Here is a 19,766-nt window from a genome sequence, read left to right on the forward strand (position 1 = left end):
TAAAAAACAAAAATCGACTTTCTTCTTCTTCTACGGGTTGGGCATGATGGGTACCGAAGTCACTTCGTTGCAATTTGTGGTCTATGAGCGTTCCAACGAGGTATCATTCATGTCTCTGTGTCAATTAAGAGGGCTACTAGAGCCTCCAACGTAAAGGTGTACGATTTTTTCGAAAAACTATCGTCCGCCATTTTGAAACCGTTTTTGGGGGTGTTCCCGCGGTCCGATTTTGTCGGATTTTGGATATTTTCATCAGTTGAGATACCTAAACAAAATACAGGTATAAAACTAAAGGTTGCAATTTTGCCTAGGTCAAACCGTATTTTGACTCGACTATTCCGCTGATGTCAAGAAAGAAATAATCAATTCATAGAAAAACTTCCACGAAATTTAGGCATGAGACTAGCAGAAAATGTTACAAAGTTCATTACTGTAGGGCGAGAAGCTACGGAGATAAACAAACTTTAATGTTGGATTATATGAAGGCACGTAGTAGGGCCATAGTATGTAAACTAACGATACAGCGATTGCATTTTTTTTTTTAACACCACGAACTTTATCTAGCAATAGGGGAAAGTAGTGATAGGCCATTTTCCGGAATTGATTCCATTCAATCCATTCCAAACAGGGATTCGATCCTTCCAGTGGATCGAACTTCGTGAATGATTACAAGTTCCCATTTGGTTCTTTCTTTTCATCCAAATCAGTCAAATTACTTTTATAAAGAGCATTCCCAGGTTCGATTCCCGATGGGGACATTCAATCGAAAAAAAAGCTTTTTCAGGCCAGCCATCATGAATGAAGTTTTCCTGGGTTTTCCGCATTCACACCGGACAAATGTTGGGGTGGTACCTACCGTATAGGCCCCAGGCCGCTTCCTTCCTTCCCTTTCCGAGGAACGTCGTCTCGCATACGTGACGGGCTAAATGGCTGTATATGCCGAAATTCTAGAAATATAAATTCTACTTCTATCAACTAATACGCTATTGCGAAGTTGGTTTTGGTAGAGGAGGGGGAAAAAGTGACTATAAGGAGGGATGTCATGTTTTAAGATATATATATATATATATATATATATATATATATATATATATATATATATATATATATGTGCAGGAAGCTCTGTTACTTCTTGATTTCATACTCTTGTTAGTTGTATGGAAGCAAGAGACACCAAAACGAAGGAGGGATCTTTGATTGTTTCAAGACAGACAGTAAGTTCATTATATTATTCTTCGTCAGAGTCGTATAATATTCCCCTGTTCTGAAGTATTGCTTTTGTCCGCTTCCATCCATGAACTAGGTCCATTCGTTTGTTGTTTTTGTTCCGTCACCTGGTTCGATCAACCGAACGCACTGACTCAATCCATTTCGCTGGACAACAAAGTTAATCCATCTTTTTGTTCTGACTGGATGCGTCTTGTGATTCCACCGAAGTCAGAGATTCTAGCCTTTAGTTCCACTGTAGGATTCGCTGTTGTGACAAAAAGAGACTGTGACAAAAATGTAGAGCGGAAGCACGTTAAGCCAAAGTTGTATGTAAACCAAGTATAATTCGTGTTTACTTTATGCATGCACTTATAACGACTTGATTTGTATGTACATACGTTCTCAGTAACGACGCTATAAGTTGATGTGTATGCAATTATGGCAGACAAATACAGACCTTTAAGTAGAAGTGCTTAAATCCGAAAATAGCCTAATATCTTTTGTTGTAATTTTGACAAATACTATAATAGTTCTGTGTTAGCCTATTTTCTATATTGTTTGCATGAATTAAGAAGAGAAATGTCAAAATCTTGTAAGAGAATTTTGAGTTTTATTTATTTATTTTTTTTTTTTTAACTCCCAGGTTCCAGTATTATGGCAAAGCTTCCTAGTTTCTATTGTATTTGCATTGCACTGACTTTTGATGAATCATATCATAGGCCTATTTAAGCTACTGAAGATGATATTTTTAAATGTTTTCTATTTCTTTTTATAAGGAAGTTATGACTACAAAACGACAAACAGAAAAAAAACTAGGCCTACTGTTATTTATTTTTTATTCTGCAGAAGCAAATAAGAACAATTGAACTATGAAAGCTCACAAATGCAATATATGCAACGCATATACTAAACTGTTTTTTTTTCTTTTTGTTTTTTTTTTCTTTTTGGGATAAGTAACAGTGATTTTTCGTCTTTTTAATATGTTATTATATTTTCATTTACAGTGTCGTTCGACTTATCCAACAATACTTAAAAGAATCTAATCTGTTCAGGACACTTCAGGTTTTACAGGTAAGTGCAGTAACGTGGTTTCTAATAAGAGTACATCTTTTATACAAATATACTTACTGTATATTATCAACCGTTTTTATAATTACCGTACCTGCATGCGTGTATTTTAGAAGACTCTGTTGCAGTCAATCAACATATACATACGGTATAGCTCAATTAGTTATCGACTTATGACCGACGTCGGTTACGTCGGCCTAATCATAAATCGACCGACGATTACATTGATTCCATCCTATTTATATGAAAAACTGTTTATGAATATCAAATAATTTCTGTAATTCCTATAAGTGTTCACACGACCAAATTTCGTACAAATTCTGATCCGGTATAACCCGTTACCATTCATATCACTTTCACCAATGACTTTGAATCTTTAATTCTAATTACTTTTTTATTCTATCTTTTCTGTTGGTTGTTTTACAGTCTTCTATCTCATTTACTTCTAAAATCATAATGGAAACATACAGCGCTGTTACAAAGTCCTTGCTATAAAACAAATGCTTATAACTTTTTTTTTTTTTTTTTTTTTTTAATAGTGATGATATTGCAAAAACGTTAAAATCTGTATCCCCATCCATAGATGCACCGCCATCATCGCCACACCTCCAGCTGGGCTCCGTTGACATCCATACATTCCTGCAACCTCCGGCGAAATCCGTGAATGCTATTCCGTCGGGCGTCGTCGGAAATGTCATGGATTACTTCACTAATATCAGCTTTCAGGTCCTGCAAATCCTTTGATTTTTCCACATACACCTGTATCTTACCGTGACTCTAACCAAAAATCACAGGTGGTTAAACCGGAGAACCTGAGGTCCAAGAGGTGCGACCACTGCGCCCAATCCACCTGGCAGATAGCTCACGGTTAAGGTAGTCCCTGAAGACTTGTGCAAAATGTGGGGGAGCTCTGTCTTGCTGCTAGTGGATGCGATCCTTGATTCCCAACCTAACCAATACCTACATCAGGAATTTTGTAAGGATTGAAGGCGTGTCCGCCCATGTCACGATGTTTTCGTCGATAAAAAACGAAGGTGGTCCATTGATACGGCACACCACTTATGCACTTTCGGGCTGTCTCGTGATTTTCATATTCATGAGGGTTTCCAATTCCCCAAACAAGACAATTGTGCCTGTTCATCCTTCCTGAAACATGAAAAGTTACCTCATCCGAGAACATGAGTAACTCCAGATGTTCCCTGTCATCATCCATTCGTTTCAGCATCAGTTCACAAAACTCCAACCTTGTGTCTTGATGTTCTTCTGTCAGTTTGTACACAACCTCATCGTTGTGATAGTGTTGCCAACTAAAAATTTACAGATCATCGCATAATTTAAAATGTATTTCAATGCAATATTATTATTTTTTTTTTTAAAAAAAAGTTATAACCATTTGTTTTATAGCAAGGACTTTATAACAGCCCTGTATAATGCTGTTCTCATATACAAAATTGTTTCTGTTCCTATAATCTTAATAATAGTAGCATTTGTATACAGTATATCTGTTATTATTATTATTATTATTAGTAGTAGTAGTAGTAGTAGTAATAGTAGTGGTAATAATAATAATAATAATATAATAATAATAATAATAATAATAATCTAATATCTAACGTGACTTTTACAAAGACTCGTAAGTGCGGTGGTCTTAAGTTCTGTAAAGAGAAGTGAAATTTATATATGAGTATGACTAAATAATTACTTATAAAAAAAAATGTTAAATTAATTCGTGAATAAAATGAAACAATGACAAATAACGTAGAACGAAAAAAAAACATTTTTAAAAATATAATATTACTAAAAGTAAACAAGAAGTTGGCAGTGATTAAAATAGATGTATGGAAAACGAACTGAATATAGTGAAATGGGTATTAAGGCCAAGAATGGTTCGCGAGTAGAATGGTAATGTCCTTTTTGAGGGACATGGAAGAGTCTGGGGGAAAAGATTTTGAGGACACTTTAATCAGTAAGATGTGATGAAATGTACTGTTGAGATGAATTGTATTTGCTGGGACAGGTGTGTGAGGAATGTGTGCGCACTTTAGGAGTGTTGGTGATAAGTAATGCAAATCAAAACAAAAATTAGCATTTCTGCAAGATACATGACAGGACAATGGGTATATTTAAGGGTGTAAATGAGATTGGAAGAATCGCAACTACCCTCATTTTAGTAAGCGTATGTTACCTTTGTAATTAGGCGATGGAAAATCAAACTGACATCAAATATAAAACAAGTTTTACCTACTACTTTTTATTGTATTTTTCGGCGGAGGACGGGATCTTTCAAGGGCCAACTGTCATGATAATGCCTGAATTGAAAGCCATTTTTGTAGGTCGGAAAAATATTTTCTACCTGAAGCGGCTCCAATGGTATTGAGTAAGGAAGTTCGGAATAGAGGATTTTTCAGTAATGAGTTTTTATATTATTATTATTACGTGTTTTCGGTACGAGTCTTTCAGTGTGATTCTCTTTTTTTACAGAATCTATTTCGTAAGTAAAGATACAAAATGTATTAAATCCTGTTGGACACATAATAATAATAGTAATAAACTCGACTGAATTTGATGAAAAATGTTCTCTTCGTTCGCCTTACAATCAATGACTGGCAGATGATTCGGTAACGAGTACAAACGTCTGATATTCACTCACAAAATCACATGTCAGTTCTCTTCACTCACGTTTTTTGACCAGCAAAGACACGAGAATAAACTTGCCACAAAACTTTACATATATATATAGGGTGGACCACTTATGTTGAAACACTCGTGTAAGATTAAAACTTACAGATAAAAGACATTGAAATTTTGTATGATGCATCGGCAGGCAAATATCGGCAGGAGAAAATTGTTTGACATTCTCTGTAATACGAGTAGCAAATAACAATGTTATGAATACTACTAGCCCAACATAAAGATATATCTTTCCAAATGGCGCTATACACATTTCAAATCTACATTTCGAGCGAAATCTTACAATACCACTTTTAGTATTCAGTTTTAACAAGCTAAAGATGTTGTAGTATCATATATATCTACATATTGGAGGCATCTACAACGCTAATAACACAAATGAGACGGACATGGCAGTACACATCGAAAGTACCTTACCGTCGAATACTGTCACCTTGATATGATATACAGGGTGGCCCGTAGTTAGATATATGATGTTTCAGTGACTGCGGTAAACAAACTAGCAACATAAGCATTAACACATTATTCTCATACTTTCCTTACAATAATTTTAATCCCGTTCTCCGTGGCACGGTCCAACAACGCACCATCCAGATCAATACATGCCTGCAGACGAAGAGCAAGGTTGTCACAATCAACTTGACAGACCTGTACTGGGGGGCCGCGGTGGCTCAGTGGTAGAGCGTTGGGGTCCCAGGTTCGATCCCAGCCCCCGCCAAGTGAACTTCTTGGTGGACAAACACTGTGTGCGTGGGTTTCCTCGGGGTTCTCCCGTTTCCTCCCACTTTCTTTATTCCATAATTTCATTCATTACTCATCATCACCGTCTCTTTTAGCCTCACCGGCATAACCATGGGCCGTAAAACTCAAAGATTTTATTTCATTTTTTCAAGGACCCTACTGGTATCATGTGGAACTCTTTTGTGCTAGCTTCCTGTAATTCGGCCAAGTTGCATATGCGATGTTGATACATTTTATTCTTTAAAACACCCCACAAGAAAAAGACAGGTTTGTGAAATCGGGAGATCGAGCTGGCCACTCCACAGACCCACATCGACCGATCCAGCCGTTCGGGAATGTTTCGTTCAGCCACTCCCGCACTGGTATGGCATAGTGTGGCGGTGCTCCATTTCCACCGTTATCCACCACTCTCAGGCTACACAGTGTTGCCATATTGAAACATTTTTGTCCAGAATTACAAATACTACACAATCAGTCAAACATTATATACCTAATTATGATCTAACCTGCAGTTTTAGTAAATAGTAACAAAGTAACAATGAATTGAAAAGACTTTTTATCAGAGGTTTTATTTCGGAAAATTGCTAACATAAATATCACATGCAACTACACAGATGACGTTGAGTGAACGCAAAGATCATAACGTAGTTTACATCACTTTGATATCTCAAACCGTTGGTGAGGCCAAAGTTCAGATATTCGTGGTGCTGAGGCGTCCGTTGTTTCCAACACTGAATATTAAGAGTGGTATTATATGATGCCATTTAACATGTAAATTCGAGTAATAATCTGACGTAGTACCAATTGAAAAGAAAATATAATTTTATGTTGATTTGGTAATTATTAAATACCACCTGCAGAGTATATCAAATAATTTGAATCGTACAAAATGTCAATATATTCTGTCTATTAATTTAAAAATTAAAAAAAGTATTTAAAGATATATATGGATGCGTGATACGTAATAAGTAGTTTTTAATTGCATTTAGATGCACATAAAAACATATAACTGGCAAAAATGTATGTTTATCATAAGAATCGGAACTTTGTATTTGTGCATTGTTTCATAAACAGCTTGTAGTGAATTGTAATTTATTTTATTTTATGTTAAAGGAAGAGACTGGAGTTTCTTTGAATACTGTAGACAGCGTCGAAGGATTTGTGGCTGATATAAACAATGGTCATTGGGATACAGTTCTAAAGGCAATCCAATCATTGAAATTGCCTGATAAAAAACTAATTGATTTGTACGAGCAAGTGAGTACAAAAATATTGTTTTAAATAGATAAGCATTTTAGTTTTACTGTCCTACTATAAAACAAAAGATGAATATATATATATTGTGTTGTACTGCATACAAAAATAACTGTGCGTAGATATAATGGTACCGAATGAAAACGTCCAAACAAAACTTCTTGTGACCATAAAATTAAAAATTTTGATATTAAAGTGAAATGAAATCTTTGTGTTTTACGTCCCACAGGTTTAAAATTTTTAAATATAATTATTCCAGGTAAGTAAAAGTTTGAAGCTTCGTATAATTGCTCTGTTCTTGTAATTAATTAGGAAGGAGTTCACATTTTATAATTGTTCTTCATATGTCTCAGATTGGCTTTAAATAATAGAGGTTGAGATAACTATGTGGAAAGTAGTGCAGTGAATTGATGTATACGTAGTTATAGTGTTTATAAATAAGTGTTATAATGTTAATAAATGTATGTTGTTCTAGTACAATATAGGTCATTTCGGGTTTATGGTAACTAACTTGATTGTTAGGTAGCGGCACGCGTAAACACACCCGAGAAGTTATTACGGATAGTTCGAAAGTTCTGTGTGTTGACGTGGCAAAGAGGACGGCTGTTGTGTGTCTGTGTGTGAGAGTGGTCGTATAGCTTCGAAAACTTATGACTTGGTGGAAGTGCTACATTTGGGTTAATTCCAACATTGGCAAGTAAACAGTGTATGACAAAAGGTTTCAGTTCCTTTCAATGACAGCAGCGTACAGTCAGGTGTCTTTGGAAGTATTGTCAAAAGGATCGGAATAAACTTGATCAGACTCTGCTTAACGCACTCTCCTCCAGTGGAAACCTGAGATCAGGGTCATAGTTAACAGACAAGGCTGGTGTCACTATGTTTCTTAAGCTGATAAGAGTACATGACCAAAAGCCTGAAATAGCTTTTAGTAGTTCATATATTATTGCATTGCGAACGTATTTTAAAAGAAAATCAATAAAATGTTAGAAAACTTGAAGAAAGGGTGTTAGAAAGACAAATGTCATGGTGATTGGAACAAAGCGGTCGGTGTCGAATATAAAAGTAGGAGGGAAGAAAATAGAACAGGTGACTGGTTTTCGATACCTAAGTAGTATTAGTGCTGACATGACGTTGCAACCATGAAGTAGAAACAAGAGTAGTACAAGAAGCATTTAACAGGAATAAAAGTATATTTTATGAGAAGAGGATTCATGAATACTTCGTGTGTATTGTTGTACTATATGGACCAGAAATGTGAATATTACGTAAAAGCGATGAAAAAAGACTTAAGAAGCCTTCGAAGCACGAGTGTGGAAAAGAATAAAGAGAACTAGCTAAGTCGAAAGAGAAACAAATCAGGTGTTAGAAATAGTGGAGGAGAAAAGGACATTTTAGATTTAATTGAAAAGATGAAGAGAAAGTGGTTGGGATATCGGCTGAGAAGGAACTGTATCATGAGGGACGTGCTAGAGGATGTGGTAGCAGGAAAGAGACGGAGGGGGTGAAGGAGGCTACAGCTGTACAGAATTAAAATACGAAATTCGTACTCGAAGACAAGAAAGTTAGCTGAGGACCGTAGTGCATGGAAGTTTTTTAATTGCGGCAAGTGACCTGCCAGTAAGGGCAGAATACTCATGATGATGATGAACATGTTTTAGGAGCGGTATTGGGCAATTAACATTGTAGTGCGGGCCAGAACAAAATAATAACTATATTTAAGAATCATTTTCCATTTTCCTTTACTTTCCCCTGTTTTTTGTTTCATCTATCGAAGCCAATTAGAGCTTCAGCTATGAACATTTGAAAGTAACTCTCTATGAAATCAGTATTTTTCTAAAAATCAGCCAACCCCAACGATCTTATTTTGCAGAGTGGGCTTTGGTAACCAAAGGTTAAGGAAAATATTTTCAAGATAAAAAGGTACATTACGATTGCCAGCTATTGTCTTATTTGTTACGCATGATACTTTTTTTTTTTTTTTTAACGAATCATATCTTGATTGTTTTTATTCGCGGACTATGTTTGTTCTAGGGAAATGAAATGAAATCAAATTCTTTAACTACCCGTGGCAATACCGTGTCGGGTATTGCAGACATAAAACAAATTAATGATGATGGAATGTAGAATGAGAGAGCAAGAGTCGAGAAATCTCCGAAAAATATAGAGACATGATATCGATCACTATAAACCCATCAGAGAGCCTTCGCATTTGAAGTGAGACATGATATCGATCACTATAAACCCATCAGAGAGCCTTCGCATTTGAAGTGAGACATGATATCGATCACTATAAACCCATCAGGGATCCTTCGCATTTGAAGTGAGACATGATATCGATCACTATAAACCCATCAGGGAGCCTTCGCATTTGAAGTGAGACATGATATTGATCACTATAAACCCATCAGGGAGCCTTCGCATTTGAAGTGAGACATGATATTGATCACTATAAACCCATCAATAAAATGAGCCTTCGCATTTGAAGTGAGACATGATATCGATCACTATAAACCCATCAGGGAGCCTTCGCATTTGAAGTGAGACATGATATCGATCACTATAAACCCATCAGGGAGCCTTCGCATTTGAAGTGAGACATGATATCGATCACTATAAACCCATCAGGGAGCCTTCGCATTTGAAGTGAGACATGATATCGATCACTATAAACCCATCAGGGAGCCTTCGCATTTGAAGTGAGACATGATATCGATCACTATAAACCCATCAGGGAGCCTTCGCATTTGAAGTGAGACATGATATTGATCACTATAAACCCATCAGGGAGCCTTCGCATTTGAAGTGAGACATGATATCGATCACTATAAACCCATCAGGGAGCCTTCGCATTTGAAGTGAGACATGATATTGATCACTATAAACCCATCAGGGAGCCTTCGCATTTGAAGTGAGACATGATATTGATCACTATAAACCCATCAGGGAGCCTTCGCATTTGAAGTGAGACATGATATCGATCACTATAAACCCATCAGGGAGCCTTCGCATTTGAAGTGAGACATGATATTGATCACTATAAACCCATCAGGGAGCCTTCGTATTTGAAGTGAGACATGATATCGATCACTATAAACCCATCAGGGAGCCTTCGCATTTGAAGTGAGACATGATATCGATCACTATAAACCCATCAGGGAGCCTTCGCATTTGAAGTGAGACATGATATCGATCACTATAAACCCATCAGGGAGCCTTCGCATTTGAAGTGAGACATGATATTGATCACTATAAACCCATCAGGGAGCCTTCGCATTTGAAGTGAGACATGATATCGATCACTATAAACCCATCAGGGAGCCTTCGCATTTGAAGTGAGACATGATATTGATCACTATAAACCCATCAGGGAGCCTTCGCATTTGAAGTGAGACATGATATCGATCACTATAAACCCATCAGGGAGCCTTCGCATTTGAAGTGAGACATGATATTGATCACTATAAACCCATCAGGGAGCCTTCGCATTTGAAGTGAGACATGATATTGATCATTATAAACCCATCAAGGATCCTTCGCATTTGAAGTGAGACATGATATTGATCACTATAAACCCATCAGGGAGCCTTCGCATTTAAAGTGACCACTTCATTACTCACCTTCCATCAATATTTTAGAAAGAAATAACAACTTTTTTTTTTTATTTTCAGAAATGGGAAAGTGACAGATTTGTATCCCCGTTTAAAATAATAAATGCTTGAGTTTTATGAATATCCTTACTTTGTCACGTGTATTAACAAGATATCTTTGTCATTATTTCTTTCTTTCCTTTTTTTATTCATGAAATGTCATGTGTGATTACAATAGGATATTGTAGGCTAGAGCTTTAATTTATTTTTCGTTTTGTTTTAGGTGGTTCTGGAGTTAATTGAGCTTCGCGAATTGGGTGCTGCTCGATCTCTGTTACGTCAAACTGATCCAATGATCATGATGAAGCAACAGGAACCAGAAAGATATATTCATTTAGGTAAGAGAAGGTAGTTTATTTTAGTACAGACTCTCTAACTTAGGTTTTGAATCCATTAAGTTGATTAAACAACACAGATGCCTGAATTTTAGTGCACATATTATCCTTATTTTTTTCTCATATGCCATTCCCATTCCCATATTCCGATTTTACAAGTATCCTTCTGAAGATTGTTAGGCAAACTTCAAAATGTAAAAGAGCAAATATTGTTACCTGTATGGTGTGTCATAGAGTTATATTTTACATGTGTGTGTCACAAACTTCTTTGTTTGCTTTTTCCAGCAGGTCTTTTCTCTGGATTGCTTCTTGAACTGTAATATATACAAGTTGTATACAGGAAAAAGAAAGAGCACTTAAAATGAAAATTAAATGTATTAGTATGCCTATCCTCTTCTGAAAGTTGATTACTATAAAAGTATGGTATTGTATTAATAATATGTGCAGACAGCGACAAAAGTTCTTTTAAATTTCTTAGAATTTTTGTAAAATGATTGTTTTTTGTGGTAAAATTTATTTTGGGAATAACGGTGGTATGGCTTTGAATGTACAGAAAATGTTTCACTGAGTGTTTTAGTGAAAACTGTACTCAAATTGTCCTTCCATTCTGTAGTTATTTACGAAACTAATTTCATCAAACGGAAACAACTTATGTCGCTGATTGTAAACGAACATATTATTTACCTTTTGTTTTATCCATTTATGGGTCTTTTTTCAGAAAAAAGTATTTTAAAGCATGTATTTAGGATCTTATTTCAAGACAGTGCGCCAGGAATAAACATTTAGGGGCCAATATCTTTAATTTGTCATGATTTCATGATATACACATACAATTGTACAATATTTGATTTTGAAAAATTTTACACTAATATTACAAGACCAAAAATTTTGAGAAATAGGTCCCAGGTCTCCACCTTACCGCTCTATTACATCACACAGTTTCTTTGCAGATTTGTCATATATTTTCATTCTTGAGATGTTTAGCCAATTAAAGCCACTTGGGACTCAGCGTACGTGTAAATTACTACAAATCAGTGAGAGAGACTATCACAAAACACAAACCGGACTCTAAACTCCAATATGGAGTCGACTGAACCTATCATTCTTCCGTTACTTTGCTCTCACTTTTTTTCTTTCTTTTCTCCTATTTCTTTGTTTCATTGTCTGATGAAGTATCAGTGAAAGCAGTTTTCTTTTATTTGTCTTTTTGATTGTGTTTTCAAATTAATTTATATTTTTTTTTTTTTTTCCATGCCTAATTTGGTTGGATTGTACGTATAAAAGTTGTTATCAGAAACCAAATAGAAAATGAAAATTACTGTTAAAGAAGTAAACTATGAGCACATTTGCTGACACTCGATTAAAAGGGAAGAAAAGTAAGAACACTTTGATTTGTATTTCTTTTGAGACAGACACGAGGTAATTTTGGAGTTACTTCAAGGCAATAGGCAGAATTACAGATATTCTTATCGCAATTCCCTACTTATGTATTTCAGAGGCTGCTACCTTAAACCTCAGTTGGAACAAATGTTACTCACGATAATTGAGAAAGATAACGACATTTATTTTTTATCATGTAATATTCATCGAATGTTTCAAGACAGTTAACTTGTATCCTTCCCGATACATATACAATCCTCGTTAGTTGTTCTGTAAGAGGCTACTTCTGGAATGTACTAGGGACTCAGATATCAGTGTAAAGATATTTTGGACAGATTATGCCACAGTGACACAACAAAACTCTTTTAAGTTCCACAATAATCATGGGAATTCATTAAAAAGCTTACTTCGCCTGAAAGGCATCAGATTAAGCAGAGTATCGACTTGTGGGCTGAAATTTGAATGATCTAGTTACAAGGGGCTACCAAAACATGTAAACACATGAATTTAAACCACATTCGTGAACAACTTCGTGCATTGGTTGAGATGTTCCTCTCGCGGCGCGATACAATATGTACTACCCAACTGTATAACGCCCCATACACAATATATAGAGTATGCCGAGGATTACATTGGACATATCCCCAATGAGGAATAGCACATGGACAACACAATATCCTACATTTTCTCGTGTGGTATAATGTAAAGAAACTCATCTACATAGAAAATCCAGAGACAGTGGAGAATATAGAAACACTACTACAATTTTTTTTAGCTCGAGCTACACAGACTAGTAAGCGTCGGGCCGAACAATCTGTGGATATGAACGATAGAAATTCTGAATAGCTACTGCCTTAAAGGTAGGTAATCCGTTATATTTTATGGAAGTTACTCTTTGAAGACAACATAGTTAACGTGCCTTTTGCAATTACTTGAATGCCTGTAACTCTTACGGTACTACTCTTGGAGGTAAAGAAATCTACTGCAAAGAAACTGTTCGCAATTTTCTGCTCACAAATTATTGCTTCTTGGCAGATGATTGATTAATACACATTTACTTAGTCCCAGTGAATGCGAGAAATTTTTCGATCTTTTGGGACAGTCCTCCATCAAAGGAAAACTCGAAAATCATCGGCATTTGTGTCCTTAGGGTCACAGTTTTGAAAGTAAAGGCTTCTGCGTATTATTGCTACTGTTTGTTTTAACACTTGTAATATCTACTATTACTAACACTAATGTTAGTACTAACCTAAAATATCCTGTACTAAACTCAATGAAAATAACAAGAAGCAGTGATGACACACTCTTACCTCATTATTCATATATTTGAAGCTCCCTGCTGCATCAAGAAGAGTCCTATTTTCCAGAACTCGTTTGTAGAAATCTTACCAGGTCATTGACAAGCATTTTCGCAACATAAATTTCGACCATCACAAGTTCTGTTGACATTCTGTTACTGTCATCTGACCAAAAAGCTTTCATTACACTAAAAACTCGTTTAGCATGTGGATTACTAACTGGTATAGCGAGAATATACTGGCTTATAAATAAGTTCGGCGCACCTCCTTTCTCGAAAAACGCATTCCATAATTTTCAGCCATTATTATTCCCATCAAGTGTTGATATTAGCTATAGATTTCAAGACATTGTACTGTTTGTTTCCATCGTTACTAATTTTAACTCTCATTCTTCTGTCAAATCATTAAATGAAAACATTGTTGGTGCTGCGCGATAATACCGGCGCAACAATGAAAACAATTAAAAATTTAGCTTTTTGTTGTTTGTTTGTCTCAATCCTTGTAAGTAACTAAGTGCATCATATATTTTATTGCATTAATGATATAGGTAATTAATTATAGATTATTAAATGAATAACTCATAGATTTAATTCGGTGGCCCGTAGATCTGTACAATGTATTTCGAATCCGGGCATTACGGGCGGTGCCAGGAGATCGGACAAGCCTATATACAAAGTATGATTCTAAAATGCGCGTAATTTGATAAAGCAAGTTACAAATCTAGATACTAATACACCATCACAATTGTCCAGCTAATAATTTTGACAAGATTGAGCCCAAAAGGACATTTCTTTTCTTTTCTCTCTCTCTTTATTTATTTATTTATTTATTTATTTATTTCGCTCGCTGTTGGCATCCTTTAGCTCTAAAATGAATCATTACTGGCCGTAAGTTTATTATTATCAGGGTTCCCACTCGTCCTGAAAATCCTAGAAATGTCCTTCAATTGATTTTGTCTTCGAAATATCCTGGAAATGTCCTTGAAAATGCATTTCAGTCCTTGAAATTTACAGAAAAACTCAATGTCAGATTTTTCTTAATTATATTGAAGATTTTAATTGATTGCTATTCCTGCTTTTGTGCTGAATAATAATTTGTCATAATCCTGCATATGTGGGTGGTTGGTAGGCTTTGTTTCTCCCAAGGATGGTTGGCTGGGTAAACTTCTCTCCTTCTTTCATCCACTAGGTTGTCAACCCATTCTTGGATGCTGTCTTCACTAGCACTATCCTCCAGAAATTGTGCTTTGTACCAATATCAGTCTTCCATAATCAGTCTATTTTCGCAACAGAACATACTCTTCAGTAAAGTTTCATATAAGATTGTGTCTATAGATGAGGAAATCACACAACTCCACACTGAGTTGAAAAATTTGTAACAGTTCCCTTTTACCCCCTAATTATATCAGTCATACTGTTACGCAATGAAGATGCCATGTACGAAAAATAGATTTTTGTTGTTTGTAAATTTGTTCGGTGCACAATTAAAATGTCATATAGAAAGAATGAAAATACGGGGGGTGAAACGGGTGGCTATGAGGCTAGTTGGGAGCCCCCCCCCCCCCCCCCAGAAAAAAAGCAGCACATTACGCTCCGCTTTGTATTTAATTATTGTGTATTAATACTGTACCTGCATTAATATTCACTGCATAAGCTGTTGTACTTTTTCTACAGTTTCAATCCTGTTATACCTTCCTGTGTCGAAGTCCTGGAAAATTGGTGATTTGTCCTTGAAACGTCTTGGAATTTTTGGGGGAAAGAGTGAGAACCCTGTATTATTATTATTATTATTATTATTATTATTATTATTATTATTATTATTATTGTGGTGGTGGTGTCCACTGAACGATATTATGATTTTCAGGGGTATTGGGGTATTGTTAGAAAATCAAGGTATAAGTGTATAACAGATAATGTTGATTGTAACATATCTTATTTATTCCAGAAAACTTGCTGGCTCGCTCGTATTTTGATCCCCGTGAAGCATATCCCGATGGTAGTACTAAGGAAAAGCGACGAGCAGCCATCGCTCAAGCTTTGTCGGGAGAAGTATCAGTGGTGCCTTCATCTCGTCTTTTGGCGCTTTTAGGACAAGCACTTAAGTGGCAGCAACATCAGGGGCTTCTTCCACCAGGTAAGAAGCGTCACTTATATTATCCACAAGTGGTCGAGTGTCCAGCTTACCTGTTTCAGTGGATTAATACGTGTTCTAGAAGACTCTTCTCTCAAAGCCGATACTTAGATAATATATCCACTTTTGTTTTCAGGGGCGGGGGAAGCATGTCTATTATATGAATATATATATATATATATATATATATATATATATATGTAGAAATTTCTAAATATCAATTCCTAAATTGCATCCCTAACGAAACAGTCCTAGACTTTCGTCAATAAATAAATTATTTTTGAAGAGTTTGAAACGTGTTGAAAATTGTTGGTGTTTGAGTTAGAACTACAAGCTACTTTTATTTTGTACCTATTCTTTTTGTTCAAAGAGGGCAATTAGCCGTCGAATACATATTCAGTTGTATATACGAAATTTACAGTATACGAGTACTTTTTCCCCCTCTTTTAAGCCACCGGAGATGAATTGCAGCTGTATTATACCCTTCGGCCTGGAAAAATTTAATTACATTACATAGTTCACACTTTGCAAGCGCTTCGATTCAACTCGGCATATTTAGACGCTCGCTAAGTGATTGAACGGCAGATGAGGGATGTGCAACCTTCAATAAATAGATCTTACATGTTTCTCTTCTGATAGCGCACACACATACAGGGTGTTTTAAAACAACACCGACAACTTTGGGAGCTGATTCTTGACACCAAGATCAGACGAAAAGTATAGACCAATCTGGGTACACAAGTGCTTCCTTTCAGAGTTATAGGCTTCCGAAAACATGGAAAAATAAACTTTAAAGGTCCATAGGTCCAAAACTGTAGGACCTACCATAGTCGGGCCAAACTAATATGTGCCCTATCCAAATATTCATGTTTCAGAATTCTGAGGTACTTCCGCAACAATTTTTATAAAGGTGGTTGGTGTGCACTTTAAATTATATGTCCACAGCCAAACTGGCTCTATAAAAAAATGTTGGAGAAGTACCGCAGGATTCTGAAACATTGATATTTAGATAGGGCACATACTAATTTCTAAATAAAGTCTTGACCCGACTACGGTAGGTCCCAAATTTTTGGAACTATACACCTTTAAAGTTCATTTTTCGTTTTCGACAGCCTATACTCCGAAAGAAGCATTTGTGTACCCAGATTGGTCTGTACTTTTCGTCTTATTTTGGTATCAGGAATCACCTCCCAAACGTAGTCGGTGTTGTTTGGGAACACCCTGTATAGATTTATACATAGACAGATAATAGTAGTAATTGTCCTACCAAATCAGATTTTTTTAGTAACATTATTCACGTAAGAAGTTGCCTTCATTTAGAAGTTATTTTAGATAAGATTGATTGATGTGTATTTACGCCATTAGGTAGGAATTTAAAATGCGGCCCGAATTAGTGTAGTATGTACGATCTCTCCCGCCGGAAACCAATCTCGGGACATCGTGCACCAAAATTTGCTTACTAACTACTAGATTAGACATGAGTACTTTTTAGAAAAGAAATTATGTATTTGATTACTTTTGCTGAAGACTGAACATACGCTACAGTTAAAATCTTAGCTTTACCCGGACCGGTACTCCCACTTAGGATTTTATTTTCTTCTATATGCCGGCCGTTCTGTGGCTATGTACACTTGTCTATAAAATGTAAGCCGGAATATCACTGCGGATACTTTTTGTTTTGTTCTTAGTTCTGTAAAAGAAAAATGGCTTCAAATATTCCAAAACACATACTATCTTGAACTCGTAAGTTTTATATCCAATCACTTTCATAGAATGTAAAGCTTGGAATCTTCTGGTTGGGAAGATGTGTACGGAAATGAATATTAAGAGAAAAATTAATTCAATGTAGACCAGCATAGAAATCGGCACAGAATTGAAGTAAAAATTTAAGATAAGTGGCAAGTTTAAAAATTAAAATGTTACTGCGGTAAAAAGGTGAATAAGCTTATATTTCAATTAAAAAAGAATTCACAGCACATACATATAATACACAAAATAACCATTACCATCAAACGGCATAATTTCGTAGAGGAAATTAGTAGTAAATGACATTGCAGTTACATATTTTAAAAAAAGCCTTAAGTTCTAAGAAAGCGATTGGGTACAAACCTTACAATTGTTAAATTGATATAGTGTGTGTTTTCGGAATACTTGGAGTCATTTTTTTTATTTTATAGGACTAAGGAGAAAACAACAAAATGTAGCAACAGTGATATTCTGCCTTTACATTTTACAGACACGCGTACATGGCTACAGAGATAGGCATGAAAAGTAAAGTATCTGTTCAGGTACAAGGTAAGATTTGAATTTTAATATGTATTGTATATAATGTCTAGTAGTAACAATATGGTGTAATTAGTACAATATCCATAATTGTAATTAAAAATTATACATAGAACCATATAAAACTACATTTTATTCTAAATTAATTTGAGTTCTGAAAACTGGATTCTAATTATCACTCTTAACATTTCAGGCACGACTATTGACTTGTTTAGAGGTAAAGCTGCTATTAGAGACCAAGAAGAGGAAAAATTCCCCACGCAGCTTTCCAAGCAGATAAAATTCGGCCAGAAATCCCATGTGGAATGTGCTAGATTTTCGCCTGATGGCCAGTATCTTGTTACTGGAAGCGTAGATGGATTTATAGAAGTATGGAATTTTACCACGGGCAAGATCAGAAAAGATTTGAAGTACCAAGCTCAGGTAAATGTATATGTATATACAGTGAAACCTCCCTTAGTAGACACCTCCATAATACGGACAAACTATTTTGATCCGATCAAAATACGTGCAGGGTGTCTATGGGTCACGAAAGTTACAAAAAAGTTACGAAATCGGAAATCGGTCATGAAAGTCAAGAAAAAGTCACGAGGTTTAGCTTTTGGGTCAGGATTTTTTTTATCTGTACAAATATAAGTAGAGATTGAAAAATTTTGTTTTGTAAAACGTCAAAACTCACCGCCAAAAATGTTTATGGTCGACTTTAGGCGCTACCAAATTGCAAGCAAAGCACGCTTCTATTGCATGCATGAAAAATTCAATGAAGAACACGAGAGACAAAACAAAATCAAGTTGGAAGGAGATTACTTTAAAGAGTTGAAGAAGAAGAAGAAGAAAAGGGGATTATTACAACAGACCGAAGAGGAAGTTAAAGCACTTCAGAAGATCGGAAAGGTTCAAAAAAGGGTAAAACAATATTAGCCAACTTTAGAGAGAAAATTCATCAGTACAACTGTTTACAATCAGTGTGACAGTTTTAAAGGATTGCTAAGGATTTGTCGATTTATGTGTATTTAGATATGGAATTTTCAGATTAGTGTCTTTTTACTGTTGGTTAATTACCGAACAAAACAGGCTATATACAGTAAATATACCGAAAGTGACATGAGAAAAACCATGAAAGTTGAAATAAGATAAAGACAAGTGCTAAAGAATATAGGTACTATTATTAGTTTTCGAATGTTACGAAATTTTATGGTTTGGAAAAGGAAAGGTCACGAAATTTTATTTTGGAATTTTAGTAGACACCCTGATGTGTATTATTATGGGAGGAAACCCCCACATTTATAGACACTCTCAGGTACGGACACGGACATAGATTTTTCTCAGTTCGTTTAGCACAGAAAATAACTAACTCTATGTCTATGGAACCCGAAGGTTCAATGCCGCGTTCACAAAAACTCTCCATTGACTTCTATCCTTAGCCAACTGGATCCAATTTCTACTTTGTATTACTATTTCCGCGAGATCCATCTTAATATTGTCTTGCCATCTGTGCTTAGGACTTCCTAATGGACGTTTACCGATTAATCTTCCAGTTAAGACTTTGACAGCGTTTGTACTTTCTTCCATCCTGGCTACATGACCTACCCATCTGAGCCTCCTAGACTTAATGACCCAAACAAGGACAGAAAATACTTTCTGCAATTTGAAAATAAAACTTCAGCTTTTCCCTTCCAGCAGTTGCAAGCAAATTTCGAGCGGAAACTTGTGTTCGTACGATAGGTTAT

The 19,766-nt window shown here is 35.7% G+C and overlaps 1 protein-coding gene across 1 annotated transcript in view; it reads left to right on the plus strand.

Annotated features, from left to right (window-relative positions):
- Positions 1–19,766, plus strand: part of Smu1 (Smu1 spliceosomal factor) — a 42,677-nt gene that overhangs the window by 9,345 nt on the left and 13,566 nt on the right. The window contains exons 2-6 of the mRNA XM_081749289.1: positions 2,214–2,280; positions 6,823–6,966; positions 10,834–10,948; positions 15,568–15,756; positions 18,230–18,459. Of these exons, the coding sequence (XP_081605415.1) occupies positions 2,214–2,280; positions 6,823–6,966; positions 10,834–10,948; positions 15,568–15,756; positions 18,230–18,459 (745 nt within the window). The remainder of the gene's footprint in view (positions 1–2,213; positions 2,281–6,822; positions 6,967–10,833; positions 10,949–15,567; positions 15,757–18,229; positions 18,460–19,766) is intronic.

This window comes from Thermobia domestica, chromosome 2, assembly GCF_964235325.1.
Source record: "Thermobia domestica chromosome 2, izTheDome1.hap1.1, whole genome shotgun sequence".
In the NCBI taxonomy this organism is placed as follows: domain Eukaryota; kingdom Metazoa; phylum Arthropoda; class Insecta; order Zygentoma; family Lepismatidae; genus Thermobia; species Thermobia domestica.